This window comes from Rhinolophus hipposideros (assembly GCF_964194185.1).
Source record: "Rhinolophus hipposideros genome assembly, chromosome: 3".
Lineage (NCBI taxonomy): Eukaryota > Metazoa > Chordata > Mammalia > Chiroptera > Rhinolophidae > Rhinolophus > Rhinolophus hipposideros.
Window position 1 is genome coordinate 8,226,332 of NC_138049.1, and position 17,542 is coordinate 8,243,873.

The 17,542-nt window shown below is 44.1% G+C and overlaps 1 protein-coding gene across 5 annotated transcripts in view; it reads right to left on the reverse strand.

Moving 5' to 3' along the window:
- The window catches only part of TULP4 (TUB like protein 4), a 206,737-nt gene that overhangs the window by 33,667 nt on the left and 155,528 nt on the right, over nucleotides 1-17,542 (reverse strand). For 4 of the 5 annotated variants that reach the window (XM_081038283.1, XM_081038281.1, XM_081038280.1 and 1 more), the window contains 3 exons: nucleotides 16,884-17,064; nucleotides 14,117-14,251; nucleotides 8,944-9,110 (listed from right to left, as the gene is read on the reverse strand). In XM_081038283.1, coding sequence (XP_080894409.1) covers nucleotides 8,944-9,110; nucleotides 14,117-14,251; nucleotides 16,884-17,028 — 447 coding nt within the window. In that variant the 5' untranslated portion in view covers nucleotides 17,029-17,064. Of the gene's footprint in view, nucleotides 1-8,943; nucleotides 9,111-13,864; nucleotides 14,029-14,116; nucleotides 14,252-16,883; nucleotides 17,065-17,542 lie in introns of those variants that run through there. The other variant, XM_081038284.1, reaches the window with a different exon arrangement.

Genomic DNA, 17,542 nt, shown 5'->3' on the forward strand with positions numbered 1-17,542 from the left:
TCCTGAGCACCTACTATGTTCCAGGCAATGCACTGGCAGTAGGGTCACAATTACAAACAAGGTCATCTTTCCTTCAATCCCAAATCTGCAGGGACTCCATGTTTATTTTGCCACGCACCTTGGCCTCATAAACATGGGCCAACACCTCAACTTGACCCCACTTTCTGTCTTCCCTGGTTCGCCTCATCACTCAGAGCTATTTCACTTCTAAAACAGGAATCTGAATTTCCTATCCAACCACAACCCCCCATCCTGTCATTATCACTTCCTCTTGAACATGCCTTATCATGACTTCACACTTCCAGTCCCAAGTCCTAAAGTATCTATGCACCTAGGTTACCTGGGGGCCGTTTCCATAACACCCCTAGTTCCCTCTATTTTTTTGTCTTTCTGCTGCATTTGCCTTTCCAATTTCTAATTGTAGGCAATCTGTACCAACTCTGCCTCTAGGAATTAGAGAGAAGGCATGGATAGCAGTGAGTCACTTTAAAATCACACTATCCAGCTTTGGCCGGGACTTAATTTCCATTTATTATCTTGAATGGCTCCTGTGTCATATTCCGCATAGTAGCCTCTCAAAATATGTTTGCTGGGTACTTGAACAAATGAGCCAACAAATGTACTTATTTGCACATAGGAGAGATTGCATTGTCAAAAGATATTTAAATCCTGTAACTCAACAACCACCACCAAATAATCCAAAAAAAAATTGGCAAGGATCTTGAATAGACATTTTTCTGAAGAAGCACAAATGGACAATAAACACATGAAAAGATGCTCAACATAACTAATTATCAGGGAACTACAAATCAATACGACCTCATACCCATCAGAATGGCTACTATAAAAAACCAGCGAGGGGAGGATTGGAAAAAAAAAATGGCGGCGTGAGGTGAGCCTCTGTAACGCTCCCCTGGAAGTTACAACGAATCGGACAACAATAACTCCACAAAGGACTCCTTGCACAGCAGACAGGCAAGACGAAGAGGCCGACTACTGAATTCACCTCCAGGTGGGTGAATCGCGCGAGCGGGGGAGGAGGGAGAGGAGAAGTGCAAAGACGGAGCCGCGCGGGCACAGGACGCAAACCTAGCTCAGTGCTCAGAGCCCGCTGCTCCCGGATCTTCCGCAACTGCGGGAGAGGGAAGGACTCGGACTGCTAGGGCTCCGCTTACGGCCCACAGGGCTGAGGGGGCAGCATATAGCACGGCTGAACCCAACGCTCCCGGCAGCAAAGACTGAGGGAAGAGGGCTGAAATCGGTGGTTTAAGCCCTCACTGCCGAGCGGAGAACGGAAGCCCTAAGCACGGAGACTAGCCGCCCCCTCCCTACCCTCCCAGAGCTCGCCCCGCCCCCACCTGCCCGGTGCTAGAAGCGATAAAGTAGCAGTGTCGGATCAAAGGACAGAATATTTGCTGCTCTGAGAACTGTGGACCGCAGACACAGATTCGCAGCTCAACTAGTTCCGGCAAAGGGGAGGGAGCTGTGGAAGCAGGACTGGCTGTGGTGGTGGTCGCCGCCATTGCTCTGGGCCACCTCTCACAACTCACCCCGCCCCTGGCCCCACCTATCTGGGCGGATCCCTGCAGGAGTAAACAGAACTGCTGAAACAAACGGCTCTGAATCTGGTGCAGAAAGAGCTTTGGAACTCCAAAAGCTCTTCGCATACCTATCAACCTGTTGCAGAAGACACTCCTGTAGATGTCTAGGAAGAGAAATAGTAAATCAGTGATTGCCATGAATAACCAAGGCAACAAGATAGCTCAGAAAGAAAGTGAAAAGTCTCCAGAAAAGGAACTTAGAGATATGGACCTTTGTGATTTAAATGACAGAGAATTCAAGATCGCAATTCTGAAAAAACTGAACGAGATGCAAGAAAACACAGAAAAGCAGTTTAATGAACTCAGAAACACAATCAAAGAACACCATGAGCATTTTACAAGAGAGATTGAAATCTTGAAAAGGAACCAAATAGAATTTCTGGAGATTAAGAACTCAATAGAAGAAATTAACAATAAAATATCCAGCTTAGGTAGTAGAGTTGACCAGATGGAGGAAAGAATCAGTGACATTGAAGATAGGAACCTGGAATTTACACAGAGGGAAGAAGAAAGAGACTTGAGACTTAAAAGAAATGAAAGAACTCTACAAGAACTTTCTGACTCCATCAGAAAGAGCAATATAAGAATAATGGGCATACCAGAAGGAGAAGAAAGAGGGAAGGGAACAGAGAATATATTCAAACAAATCGTCGATGAGAACTTCCCAAACTTGTGGACAGAACTGGATCCTCGAATCCAAGAAGCAAATAGAACACCTAATTACCTCAATCCCAACAGGCCTTCACCAAGGCACATTGTATTGAAGCTGTCTAAAATCAATGACAAAGAAAGAATCCTCAATGCACCCAGGGAAAAGAAGACGGTAACTTACAAAGGAAAGACCATTAGATTATCATCAGATTTTTCAGCAGAAACTCTACAAGCTAGGAGGGAATGGAACCAAATATTCAAACTATTGAAAGAGAGAAATCATGAGCCAAGAATAATATATCCAGCAAAGATCTCTTTTAGATATGAAGGAGGAATAAAGACCTTTCCAGACATCCAGAAGCTGAGGGAATTTTCTAATACACGACCTGCACTACAAGAAATACTAAAGGAGGCTATTAGACCACCATCAACAGGGACAACTTGTGGCAACCGAAACATAAAAAGGGGGAGCGTAAAGGCCTGAACTGGAATATGGGAATAGAGAAAGTAAGCGTACTGAAGAAACTGGAATACTCTAAATATCAAACTTTCTTTTACATAAACTCAAGGGTAACCACTCAAAAAACATCCAAATCTGAAATATATACTGTAATAAAAGAAGAAACAGAGGGAAACATCATAGAATACCACCACACAGAAATAACAGACAACAACAAAAAGGCAAAGAAACAATGGAGACACAGCCTTACCAGAAAACTAAAGACAGAATGACAGGAAATCCTCACGTATCAATAATCACCCTAAATGTAAATGGACTGAACTCACCAATAAAAAGGCACAGAGTAGCAGATTGGATCAAAAAACTAAACCCAACCATATGCTGCCTACAAGAGACACATCTCAGCTACAAGGACAAGCATAGACTCAAAGTGAAAGGGTGGAAATTGACACTCCAAGCAAATGGTACCCAGAGAAAATCAGGTGTAGCCATAATGATTTCTGATGAAACAGACTTCAGGGTGAAAAAGATAAAAAGAGACAAAGATGGACATTTCATAATGGTAAAGGGGACTATACAACAAGAAGACATAACAGTCATCAATATTTATGCCCCCAATCAGGGAGCACCGAAATATACCAAGCAACTACTAACAGAACTAAAGGGAGAAATTGACCAAAACACAATTATACTAGGGGACTTAAATACATCATTGACAGCTATGGATAGATCATCCAAACAGAAGATAAATAACGAAATCGCAGCCCTAAATGACACATTAGATGAATTGGACATAATTGACATATATAGAGCACTTCATCCTAAAACATCAGACTATACATTCTTTTCTAGTGTACATGGAACATTCTCAAGGATAGACCATATATTGGGACACAAAATCAGCCTCAGCAAATTTGAGAAGATTGAAATCATACCAAGCATATTCTCTGATCACAAAGCTTTGAAATTGGATATCAACTGCAAAAAGAAAGCAGGAAAAAACACAAATACATGGAGATTAAACAACATACTTTTAAAGAACGACTGGGTCAAAGAAGAAATTAGAGGAGAGCTCAAAAGATACATAGAAACAAATGACAATGAAAATACATCCTACCAAAATTTTTGGGATGCCGCGAAAGCAGTTTTAAGAGGGAAATTTATATCATTACAGGCCTATCTCAAGAAACAAGAAAAATCCCAAATAAATAACCTCATGTTACACCTTAAAAAACTAGAAAAAGAAGAACAAGCGAAACCCAAGGTCAGCAGAAGAAAGGAAATAACAAAAATCAGAGCAGAACTAAATGAAATAGAGAACAAAAAGACAATAGAAAAAATTAATGTGACAAAAAGCTGGTTCTTTGAAAAGATTAACAAAATCGACAAACCCTTGGCTAGACTCACTAAGATAAAAAGAGAGAAGACACTAATTAACAAAATCAGAAATGAAAAAGGGGAAGTTATCACGGACACCACAGAAATACAAAGGATTATCCAAGAATACTATGAAGGACTATATGCCACCAAATTTAATAACTTAGAAGAAATGGACAAGTTCTTAGAAACATATAGCCTTCCAAGGCTGAATCATGAAGAACTGGAAAATCTTAACAGGCCGATCACCAGTAAGGAAATTGAATCAGTCATCAAAAACCTTCCCAAAATCAAAAGTCCTGGACCAGATGGCTTCACCAGTGAATTCTACCAAACCTTCAAAGAGGATCTAATACCAATCCTGCTCAAACTCTTCCAAAAAATTGAAGAAGAGTCAGTACTCCCTAACTCATTTTATGAGGCCAACATTACCCTGATACCAAAACCTGGTAAGGACAACACAAAAAAAGAAAACTACAGACCTATATCTCTGATGAATACAGATGCTAAAATCCTAAACAAAATTCTAGCAAATCGAATACAACAATGCATTAAAAAGATTATTCATCACGACCAAGTGGGGTTCATCCCCGGGGCACAAGGATGGTTCAACATTCGCAAATCCATCAATGTGATACATCACATAAACAAAATAAAGGACAAAAATCATATGATTCTATCAATTGATGCAGAAAAAGCATTTGATAAGATACAACATCCATTTATGATTAAAACACTTACTAAAATTGGTATAGAAGGAAAATACCTCAACATAATAAAGGCCATATACGACAAGCCCTCAGCTAACCTCATAATTAATGGTGAAAAGCTGAAGCCCTTTGCTCTACGTTCAGGAACACGACAAGGTTGTCCCCTATCACCTCTGCTTTTCAACATAGTGTTGGAAGTCCTCGCCAGAGCTATCAGGCAAGAGAAAGAAATAAAAGGCATCCAAATTGGGAATGAAGAAGTTAAATTGTCACTCTTTGCAGATGACATGATGCTATACATAGAAAACCCTAAAGACTCCACCAAAAAGCTATTAGAAACAATCAATGAATATAGTAAAGTTGCTGGCTACAAAATCAACGTACAAAAGTCCATCGCTTTCCTATATACCAACAATGAAATCTCAGAAAAAGAGATAGAAAAAACAATTCCTTTTGCAATTGCAGCAAAAAGAATAAAATACCTAGGAATAAACTTAACCAAGGATGTGAAGGATTTATATGCTGAAAACTATAAGACATTTTTGAAAGAAATTGAAGAAGACACAAAGAAATGGAAAGACATTCCGTGCTCATGGATTGGAAGAATCAACATAGTTAAAATGGCCATATTACCCAAAGCCATATACAGATTTAATGCAATCCCCATTAAAATCCCAATGGCATTTTTTAAAGAAATAGAACACAAAATCATCAGATTTGTTTGGAACCACAAAAGACCCCGAATAGCCAAAGCAATATTAAAAAAAAAGAACAATACTGGAGGTATCACACTCCCTGATTTTTCCTTGTACTACAGGGCTACAATAATCAAAACAGCTTGGTATTGGCGGAAAAACAGACACATAGACCAATGGAATAGAATTGAGAACCCAGAAATAAAACCACATAAATATGGACAGATAATTTTTGACAAAGAAGCTAAAAACATACAATGGACGAAAGACAGCCTCTTCAATAAATGGTGCTGGCAGAATTGGATAGCTACGTGCAAAAGAATGAAACTGGACTGCTATCTGTCACCATGTACCAAAATTAATTCAAAATGGATCAAAGACTTAAGCATAAGACCTGACACAATAAACTGCATTGAAGAAAACATAGGTACTAAACTTATGGACCTTGGGTTCAAAGAGCATTTTATGAATTTGACTCCAAAGGCAATGGAAGTAAAAACTAAAATAAACAAATGGGATTATATGAAACTGAAAAGCTTCTGCGCAGCAAAAGAAACTATTGACAAAATAATGAGGCAACCAACTGAATGGGAGAAGATTTTCGCAAACAGTTCCTCTGATAAGGGGCTAATATCCAAAATATACAAGGAACTCATGAAACTCAACAACAAAAAAACAAACAACCCAATTGAAAAATGGGCAGAGGACCTGAAGAGACATTTCTCCAACGAGGACATACAGATGGCAAATAGACATATGAAAAAATGCTCAACATCGCTAATCATCAGAGAAATGCAAATGAAAACCACAATGAGATATCACCTCACCCCAGTCAGAATGGCTTTCATCAACAAAACAAATAGTAACAAGTGTTGGAGAGGCTGTGGAGAAAAAGGAACTCTCATACACTGTTGGTGGGAATGCAGACTGGTGCAGCCGCTATGGAAGGCAGTGTGGAGGTTCCTCAAGAAATTACGAATAGAATTACCATATGAGCCAGTAATCGCTCTCCTGGGTATCTACCCCAAAAATATAAAAGCATTTCTCTATAGAGACACGTGTACGCCAATGTTCATTGCAGCTTTGTTTACGGTGGCCAAGACATGGAAACAACCAAAATGTCCTTCGATAGATGAATGGATAAAGAAGTTGTGGTACATATACACAATGGAATACTATTCGGCGTTAAGGAAAGATGATATAGGAACATTTGTGACAACATGGATGGATCTCGAGAGAATAATGCTAAGTGAAACAAGTCAGACAGAAAAAGCAGAGAACCCTATGATTTCACTGATATGTGGTATATAAACCAAAAAGAACAAGACAAACAAATGAGAAACAAAAACTCATAGACACAGACAATAATTTAGTGGTTACCAGAGGGTAAGGGGGTGGGGGGTGGGTGATGAGGGTAAAGGGGATCAAATATATGGTGATGGAAGGAGAACTGACTCTGGGTGGTGAACACACAATGGGATTTATAGACGATGTAATACAGAATTGTACACCTGAAATCTATGTAAATTTACTAACAATTGTCACCCCAATAAAATTAATTAAAAAAAAAAAAAAAAAACCAGCGAGGGGGCCAGCCCGGTGGCTCCGGAGGTTAGAGCTCCATGCTCCTAACTCTGAAGGCTACTGGTTCGATTCCCACATGGGCCAGTGGGCTCTCAACCACAAGGTTGCCAGTTCAATTCCTTGAGTCCCACAAGGGATGGTAGGCTCTGCCCCCTACAACTAAGATTGAACACGGCACCTTGAGCTGAGCTGCCGCTGAGCTCCCAGATGGCTCAATTGGTTGCAGCACATCCTCTCAACCACAAGGTTGCCGGTTCCACTCCCACAAGGGATGGTGGGCTGCGCCTGCTGCAACTAGCAACGGCAACTGGACCTGGAGCTGAGCTGCGCCCTCCACAACTAAGACTGAAAGGACAACAACTTGAAGCTGAATGGCACCCTCCACAACTAAGATTGAAAGGACAACAACTTGAAGCTGAACAGCACCCTCCACAACTAAGATTGAAAGGACAACAACTTGACTTGGAAAAAAGTCCTGGAAGTACACACTGTTCCCCAATAAAGTCCTGTACCCCTTCCCCAATTAAAAAAAAAATAACAAAAACAAAAAAACAAACTAGCGAACGACAAGTGTTGGTGAAGATGTAGAGAAAACAGAACTGTTGCCCACTGCTGGTGGGAATCTGAAATTGTGCAGCTGCCGTGAAATACAGTGTGGCAGTTCCTCAAAAAATGAGAAATAGAACTACCTTATGATTCAGCAAGTCGACCTCTGGGTGTTTATCCAAATGGACTGAAAGCAGTGTCTCAAAGAGATATTTGTATATAGCAGCATTATCAGTAATAGCCAAAAGGTGGAAAGAACCCAAATGTCCACTGATGAACAAATAAAACGTGATATAAAGAAGTAAAATGGTATATTATTCAGCCTTAAAAAGGAAGGCAATTCTGACACACGCTACCATATGGATGACCATGGGGACATTTACTGTGCTAAGTGAAATAAGCCAGTCACAAAAAGACAAACATTGTCTGATTCCACGCATGTGAGGTATGTAGAGTGCTCAAGCTCATGGAAACAGAATGGTACAGAGTTTCAGTTTCACAATATGAAAGAGTTCTATACATTGGTTATACCACAATGGAATACACTTAACATTACTGAACTGTACAAAATGGTTGTATAATTAAAAATGGTTAACCATTAAAAAATGGTTAAGATGGTAATTTTCTGTTATATGTCTTTTACCACAATTTACAAAAAATGATGTATTTAAATAATTAATGCCCGCACCTAATTAAAAATTACCCCAAATCTGGCAGACCTGCCTCTCTGATGGGCTGGGTAAGGTTAGGACGGAAGTCCCGAGTTTAGTATCATCCCCATGAATCTCAGCTCACTAGCAGCCCCTTCTCCACTACGCCCCGCTGACAATTCTCTCCTGCACTTAAGTGACCCAGAGCCGAAATGAACTAGTCTACGACTTCTGGGACATAAAAACCAACAGAAAGAGGCCCACCTGTGCATACTTTCTTCAAGACCTTTAAGCTTTTTAACTTAGTGTTTAACAATAACTTAGTTGAAATATAAAAGTATATTACTGGCAAAACAAACATAGTATCAGAGTGTATAAATGAAGAGTCAGCATTCACTTCTGCAAAGTTCTAATTTCTACTTCAGATGGATGACAAACATCAGGTCACTCTGCTTATCTATTGGGAAACGGAATAAATTTGGTTAAAAGGCAAAAATGTCTTCCTTCCCGTCTCTCCTGGTTTATACCTCCTAATTTAATTAAAGTCAACAAAGGATTAAAATCTGTCAAAGACAATTCCGAGGAGTACAACTGACTCACGAGTATTGAATGGCGATGGGGGCACACTACCAGAAGGCATCACTGTGAGTATCTTACACACATACTTACTTGCACAAGTGTGTCCAGTGTGAAGATGTGCTCCCCACGAACATTGTAGAACTTGACCATGGCACTCTTCAGGAGAGGGCCATTGGGAAGGTCACCAAGCTGGGTTTGCCGATCCATACCAGCAACTGCCAGGAGGTCTCCCTGCGTGCACCACTGGGCCACCACCTCTGAAATCACAAAGAGAAAATGGTCAGCTTGAAGACATGACCCTCCCTGAACTTGAAGAAGTTTAAAACATAAGAGACCCTGAGCAAATACAATGGTGGCTCTTCCCCTTTCTCTCACGAAGATGTTAGCTACCCACTTCTCCGAAGATAATACAGACTCTATTCAGAACAGGTGCTTCTCACATAGATAGGAATTACAGTTCCTCTGAAACGTAACTAAATCAGGCAACACCATACATGATAAAGCTAGCATATTAAACATTTATCTCCAATACCAGCATTTCCATAATGGGTCTTGCACAACTCTGAGAGAGCAGTAAGATGACAGAACCTGTGACTGTACGTCTTAACTGCTTTTCCCACTGCTGTGTCCCCAGCCCCAGAGATGACTCAGAGGTCAAAAATGCTAAAAGTAAGAAGTAAATCGTCTTTTCTTACCACCGAATAGTAACGTAAGGAACATTTGTGACAACATGGATGGATCTTGAGAGTATAACGCTAAGCGAAAGAAGTCAGACAGAAAAAGCAGAGAACCATATGATTTTACTGATACGTGGTATATAAACCAAAAACAACAAAAGAACAAGACAAACAGATGAGAAAGAAAAACTCATAGATACAGACAATAGTTTAGTGGTTACCAGAGGGTAAGGGGGGTGGGGGGTGGGAGATGAGGGTAAGGGGGATCAAATGTATGGTGGTGGAAGAAGAACTGACTCTGGGTGGTGAACACGCAATGGGATTTATAGATGATGTAATACAGAATTGTACACCTGAATATGTAATTTTACTAACAATTGTCACCCCAATAAATTTAAAAAAAAAAGTACATCAAGAGCAAAGCCTCAGTTTATACTCATTGGATTTCTGTGCACCACTGCACAGGTAAGGTTCAGGTAAAAAATATATCTGCATATGAAGGCCCTGACTTTTAGTTAACATGTGATGATGATGTGGGGCTTAGAAAAGAAGAGAAATACTTCCATTGGGTGGTAACGTTGTCAAAGAAATGCTACGCTGCGGATGTGATGGCCACCTACAAGCTACTCAGTGCCCACAAGAAATGGCTGTTAAATAGTTAGTCTAACCCCAACGTGAGCAAGTTACTTACTCTCGCTGGTAAAACAAGCTGTTAGTAATAATAAGACTTACAGCCCAATTTTGCTCCCTCCAGACCCTAAGACATCTGTGTCTTATCCAGAGATCCCTGCAATCTGGAACTCAGGGGCCCATTCTGCAGGGAGGCTGGAAGGGACGCATATCAGAGCTGGGTCTAGAATTTGACGGCTCCTGAGCTCTATCAGGTCACATGTGATCATGGCATCCCCTGCTCACGTGCGGTACCGATGATGATATTAACACTAGCCACGCTGAGGTCCCCGAGGTTCTTGACTTCCCTTGAAGACTGACAGTGGCCCTTGGGACAAGATGGCTCTCGAGCCCAAGGAAGCCAGAGCTCGCTTGTCAAGTCAGCCACAGACAGAAACTAGAGAGACAGGGAAAGCAAAAGGCTGAGTGGAAGCAATTACAGACCAACACAAAATGAAGAAACTACAACCTGAGAGAGTTAACGCATCAAATAAAAGGAGGGTTGTTCCCCCCCACACACACTTTTTCTTACAAGAGGATATGGATAAGGTTGAGTGCAAACCAGGAAATGAAAACAAACTTAAAAGAATCAAATGCATACGGTGGTAAGATTTTTTAAAAAAAGACAGGGGAAGCAAGAGGATTGCTGTACACACTAACGTGTGCTCTGGATGCCCAAATGCCTCCATAGCTCTAGGGAAGAGCCCGGTAGTGAAAATGAAACTGAAACGACCTCTCTGGATGGTACCTCTGGAAACACAAGGAAGTCAAAAGGAGGAGCAACTAACACTAACAGGTAAAAGTAACAAAAAGATGGAGTCTACCGTTGTTTAGGGTAGAAACATCCCTGCAATTGTGCAGAAATAAAGATGATAGCACTCAATTCCCAACGCTCCTCAGCTGACCCACTTTGATCAGAACACAGGAAAGTAAACACCTGCACCATTCTTTTTGTTATGTATTTATTTTAGTAAGATTCTTTGAATTTTGTCACAAGGTGGTTTTTCCCAACAGAAAAGTGGTTGTTGACCCTGCAGGGCTGACCTACACACAACTGCATTCAGATGTTGCACAAAGATGAGCCGTGAGCACTCGAGGAGGTTCTGTTTACTAGGTGGGCGCTGCCTGTACCAGTGAAGAATGAGCCAAAATATTTATAAGCAAACACACAGGGATTTCTTTAATGCAGCTGAAGAATACAATGAAGAGACAAAATGGAGTCACTACGGTCAAGCTGTTGAATTATTAAAACAAAGTAGGTTGAGGCATGAAGAAATGATTCTACTCTTGCTTTAACTACTCTGGGAATTTAAACTTCTGAACTTTCCAGTCCCGCATCAAGGCCTGGACATACATCAAACCCTCAGATGACCATCTGAATGGCCTCAAGGAGAAACTGTTCAATTGTCCAGATAACTGGATATCGAAAGATTACCATCTTGGACCAATCCAGGGTCTAAGAAAGCAGGGCTGATTCTCCTCAGGAATGTTCTTTTTACTGTAAGAACCCTCAGCTCTTCTTTCTCCTGCCTGAAAGCAGGATATAAATTTGTAAACATGTACCATCCCCCCCACCAGGAAGGACATAAATTAATCACTGGAGACCACTTTAGACACTTACCAGCTCACAAAAAGCATATGACAAACGTTACTAACCGGCCCTTAACTTCCATTAGTTCCCCCATGTATTTTCCTTCCCATAATTGGCTGCCCTAGAAACTTAAAGTCCTTTTCCTTTGTGTTGTCACCTCTCTAAAAATGCATTGTTCTTTTGTTAATGTGCCATGTAGGCCCGAGTTCCAAGCCTCCTTCCGACTCGCTCATCTGAGTGTTTCCACAGTCAATACAATGCTCGTGAATCAACTTCTGCTTGTTTTTCTTTTGTCAATCTGTCTTTTGTCAGTCTAATTTACGGGGCTCCAGTTGGACAACCTCAGATGGGTAGCGGGAAAGCTCTTCTTCCCCTACATCCTTGAGAAAGAGTAAAAGTCACAACAAAGGGTAAAAGCCCTAAGTGAGGTGAACCAATTTATAATTCATTGTCTGATAGAAAGAAGCCCCCAAATTTGGGATTCTCAGATTTTTCTTCAAGGCAGAACTTGCTCAGGAAACATGTGCAAAGCAAAACCATCCCCCTCCCTCCACATATGAATCTGCAATGACGACGAGAGTGACAGGTGGTGGGGAAGAGGGCGACCATGAGCTATCTGGCAGCTAAGTTATTTTGCTTCTGACATAAATGTTGGTGATAAACTAAGGAAGATCATGAGTCACCTTTCTTTACTGGAAAAGTTCTCTGATGATATTTCTTTGAGACAAATAACAGAGAAAGACTAAGTGGATCAGATAGGAGTTAGGATAAAACTCGAGGCAACAAATTTCATTCGGGAGGGCTACTTTGGGACATCTCGCCAAGTCCCCTCTTTGTGTTTCTAATCCTCGGCGGCAAATCTGGCAGGAGTGTATTAGAGGTGCTGTTCCAATGTGATCGAGTCTGACAGTGAACAAAATCCTACATCCAAGGAATAAAAAACTAAAGTTCCCATAGGGAGGTAAGATAGCGAAAAATTAGAAAAATTCACCCTATAAAGAATAAAAAGGAACTAAATGGTAACTGCGTTCTTTTCAGCCCTGATCAAATAGTAGACAGCGAAGTTCAGGGTTCCAGAACTAGAGTCAGGTTCTAATGAAATTAACAAACTTCGTTGTAGGGTTTGCAAATAGAATTTCTGAAGGAAAAAAATATATTTAGCTTGGATTACTAAATATATGGGAGAATTTATGATGACCATCCCTGTATTTTAGCTCCATGAAAGACAGAAAATTCAGAAAAACCCCAAGGAATTTACGTTCATCATCATCACACACACAAAAAAATACTCAGCTCCAGTGGGGCCCATTTACGACCCTCAGGGGTTCACAGGCTCAGTTATTCCTTACAATTATAGTTTCGACACAACAAAATGGGACACTCAAAGAGGGAGTATAACCTGCTTCTAAAAATATTCCCTAGTTTTAAAATAGAATTAATAAGTGCCTGTGGGGGTGTGCTGTCAGGTATGATGTATTCCAGCCAAGCGGCAGTTAGCTGTATGGACTCGATTCTCTAGTTCCTTGTGTCTCCTGAATTATTCAGCGCGTGGCCATGGCTCTCTGGTCTGACGGCCAGTTCTGAATGACAGCAGCCAGCGCGACTGAAGGTTCCGGCTTGCCCCTCCCCCTCTCATTCACATTATGGTCAGTCTCTGGACGTCTCCGTAACATCGAGGACCAGAGGCAGCCCAGGAATTTCTACATTACACCTTTTAACTCTGAGGAGACAGACTGTTTTTTCCAAAAAACCTCATCGGGCCACACCATCAGCAGTGCTGTCAAACTGTAAAATTCAGAACGCTCCAAACGCCTACGGACACCGGCTTTTTCCAGAGGTAACAGTGTTTCATAACGGCCATCAGGAGCTATCAGCACTTGACTGCTCTTCACACCAGTGCCTCAGTCTGGCAACAATGGAACCTCTAGACGTCTGTCAAGCTAACCTTACTGCACAACAATCGGCTCCTTAATAAGCCTTAAAACAACAGGGGCTTCTGCGTAAATGTGTCTTGTGCACCGTCTGCTGCAGTCCACCATTGTGCAGACCCAGCGCCAGCCAGAGGCCAACACACCCCATTTTTGTCGTCGTGGGAGAAGAGAAGGTGAAGCTGAAGACTGATTGTCAGAAAGCTCTCCTCCAGGCAAGACCAGGTAGCAACTTGTCAGACAAGCAGAGGAGCGAGAAGAAATGACTGTACTAACAGATTCCACTAGGCCTGGAACAGGCCACTGCAGAGGACGAGATGCGTCGATAGCGGGTGTATGGCTGACACCTGGCCTGGAAGGCAGCTCTCTGGCCTGGGGTCACATACAGCCCTCTGTACCTTTCAGCCCTGAGCGGATGACAGTAGGCGACAAGTCATCGTAGTTGCTCATTAAACTGATGTCCCCCGAGGTGAAGCTGACCGTGAGCAGCGGCTTGATGCTCTGCACCGGGATGGGATACGCTGCTGGACCATCTGCGGGGACAAAAGCGCCGAGTGACAAAGTGGCAATGACCACGTGAGCCCAGTCCAGCCCCCGACGCTGCGATCCTGCGGAGAGCTTGTCAACTGCCTGGTAATGCAGACCGCTGCGCAGGAAGGCAACACTCGATACCACTCAGGACGTACAGACCAGCTGAGGGGCCCCCAGAGGACGTGGGATGAGAAGCAGGACGGGGCAGACCCTGGGTGGGGTTCCTGGGGCTCTGTTGTGTGGTGGGGAAAAGGTGTGCGCAGATTACATTAACCTCTCTGCTAATGTGTCCTTTGTTTCTAATGACGTGTAAACACAAATTCTTTGAATGTCCTATAACATACAAGGATGGTGGGAAGAGGGATGAAAATGTTTTCTTCATTCTGGCCCAACAGAGAAAAATTGCTTTTCATCACTAAATGCTTTTATTGGATATCTTAGGAAATGAGTGGCCACAGCAGCCCATTGAGTTCTTGGTTGAGTTTTTACTATTCGAGACCCCAAATCTGGAAGGAAAGCTGAGCTTGGATGTGGCTCCTAAGGAATTCTACTACCTGGGCAGTGCATGGTCAGCACGAAGAAAATCCTGCTTTGTATATTCAAGGAGTGAGTACTTATCGGAAGTTAAGGAAGGAGCACGATGGACCACTGTCTGGATTCTTCCACGTTACATCAACAAGTAAAAGCCAGTCCCTCCCATGGGCCAGGTGAATTGGAGCTCTCTCGGAGGGCTCCCTCAGGCACACTCTCTGCCCCCCTGGTGGGCCTGCCTGACACCCACCGGCCATACGCACTAGGCCACCTGCAGAGGACCCCTGTGACTGCTGTCCTTTGCTGCACCTGAGGAGGCTGCAGGTACCTCCCTCTGCACTCACATGTGAACCCTAGGCCACGGGGAACACCCTGCTCTATGGGAAAGGCAAAGGCAAACCCGTCACCCCACGACTTCTGGGAAAGGCAACTGGTTAGAGCAGCACCAAGCACTGAGTTCTCATCTTAGACTTACTCTGGACTTACTTCAGAACCTTGGTCTCTGGATTGTGTTTCTTACAATAATAATGGGGAATGAGTAAATCTACATTCCATCTAGTAATGTTCTGTTTTAGAAGTACACTGAGTCCAACGTTTTAAGATACTGACTTCATTACTATGAGGCTAAAGAAACGACCAATACTTCATGCAAGGCTGGGTCCTACCAGGAAAGTGCATGCCGACCTCCCAAATGGATCTGTGGGTGCTAAGAACACACTCCGTCAAGACCTACTGATCCTGAAATGCTACCACTGATCTTCATTTTTTTTCATGTGTGAACATCATCTTCTCGAAAAATAAACAAGAACACAAGTAATGTGTGTGTGTGTCTCTGGGAAGCAAAACGTATCACCACGTCTGGGACAGGAGGGAGAAGATGAACGAGAGCAGTCCAAGTCCCGATGGGGCAGGTGCTGATGGGGGTGATTTTGAAAGTTTCCCGTGGACCAGCCCTTCCCAGGACGAGCGGGCCCCAGTCACAGGAGAGGGCAGGAATGGTCCAGCACGCACCCACAGGCCATTAGGGGTACTCAGCAGGCAGGGTGAGCACAACGGCCTGGCTGGGGCCAGCAGTCATGCAGCAGTGTGCCAGCTTCTAATCGGGGACATTCCTGCCGCTGCTTAACATGACACGCTTTGTTAAGAAAAGAGGTGCGTGCAGGGAACGGACGCTAGTGAAGAGCAAGACCCTGCGTGGCCAGTGCCGAGCGCTGACAGTGCTGGTGGCCGCAGCCGCGCCACAGGCTTCTGCCTTCCCCCCAGTCTCACACGCACTGGAGGGTGCACACCCTGCACGGGGTGAAGGAGGCTGGAGTCCAAAATCATCCCCCCCAAGTCTGAAACAACCCTCCATTTCTGGTGCAGATGTTTAAAAGCGTGATGCCAACTCATGTGATTTACAACTGGGAGGTTGTGAGGTGGGCGGAGGGGAGGTGAGAAGTGGGTCCCTCTGAACTGAGGGAGGAAGGAGCTTCTGCCTGAGACAGAGACAGGGATGCAGGGAGGCCCTGTACTGGCCTTCGCGACGGGCCACACAAGTAAAGCTGCATTAGGGACGTGGAAATGCAAATTAAGTTACAGGAACAGCACAGCAGTTTTCACCTTCAGCTCTCTTTAGTCTCACTCCTCCCCAGGGACACAGAAAGGGTCCTCAATCCCGTTTTATATCTAGGAAAACGTAACCCAATGGCGCTGCATCGGCCTCCCCAGGGATAGTGAGAAAAGGGATGGCAGAGACAGGGAAATCGGGAAGGGATGAGGCCAGGCCAGCCTCGCGTTTCGGTCTGTGAACTCCTCCCGGAAGGTTGAGGGCGGAGCCCGGGGGGCGCGGAGCCCAGGGGGGAGGGGGGGCGTGGGGGGCGGGGCCCGGGGGCGGGGCCCGGGGGCGGGGCCCGTGGGGGGCGGGGCCCGTGGGGGGGGGCCGGGGGGCGGAGCCCGTGGGGGGCGGAGCCCGTGGGGGGCGGAGCCCGTGGGGGGCGGAGCCCGTGGGGGGCGGAGCCCGTGGGGGGCGGAGCCCGTGGGGGGCGGAGCCCGTGGGGGCGGAGCCCGTGGGCCTCCATCCTCTGACGGCCCCGACAACTCCTGCCCCCAGAGCGGCACTACCTTGTGGGGGGCAGTACTCGTCGGAGTCGCTGTCGCTCTCGCTGCTGTCCTCCACCAGGAAGGCGGGGCAGTTCCAGGCCATGCTGAGGATGCCGTCCGACTCGTGCAGGAGGACGTGAGCCAGCATCCGGCCGTGGCAGTCCATGACGATCACCTGCCCGTCCGCCGTGCCAAACAGCACCTGCGAGCAAGCACCAGGGCCACTGACGGGCGGCGGGGCCGGGGGCCGGCAGACCTCGTCGCCTCACGCGCTCAGAAGGACAAAATACGCTTAGAACTGAAAACCAGACCAGTAACTGAGGGGATACACGAAGCGTTAAGGAGGGATGGAGCTGGTTGTTACTGCAAGGATTTTAATCCTCTAACAGTGAATGTGACTAACAGCACAACAAATAGATTCATTGTTTTGTGTGGATATTCAGCAGAATCAGACGAACTTCTGTGGATTGTTTCTGCTTTCTTGTTTTCTTTATTTGGGTTGGAGAAGGAGCATTAAGAAGAGGATAATACTCGTTTATTTTTTTAAAGTTTTGTTAAGAATTTCTCAAATTTAGAAGGAAAAACTTAGGTACATGTTAGAATAAATCCAATGTCCACGTATATTTCAAGAGAAATTACATTAGGTTATGTACGCATGTTATCTAACCTTATTTGGAAAA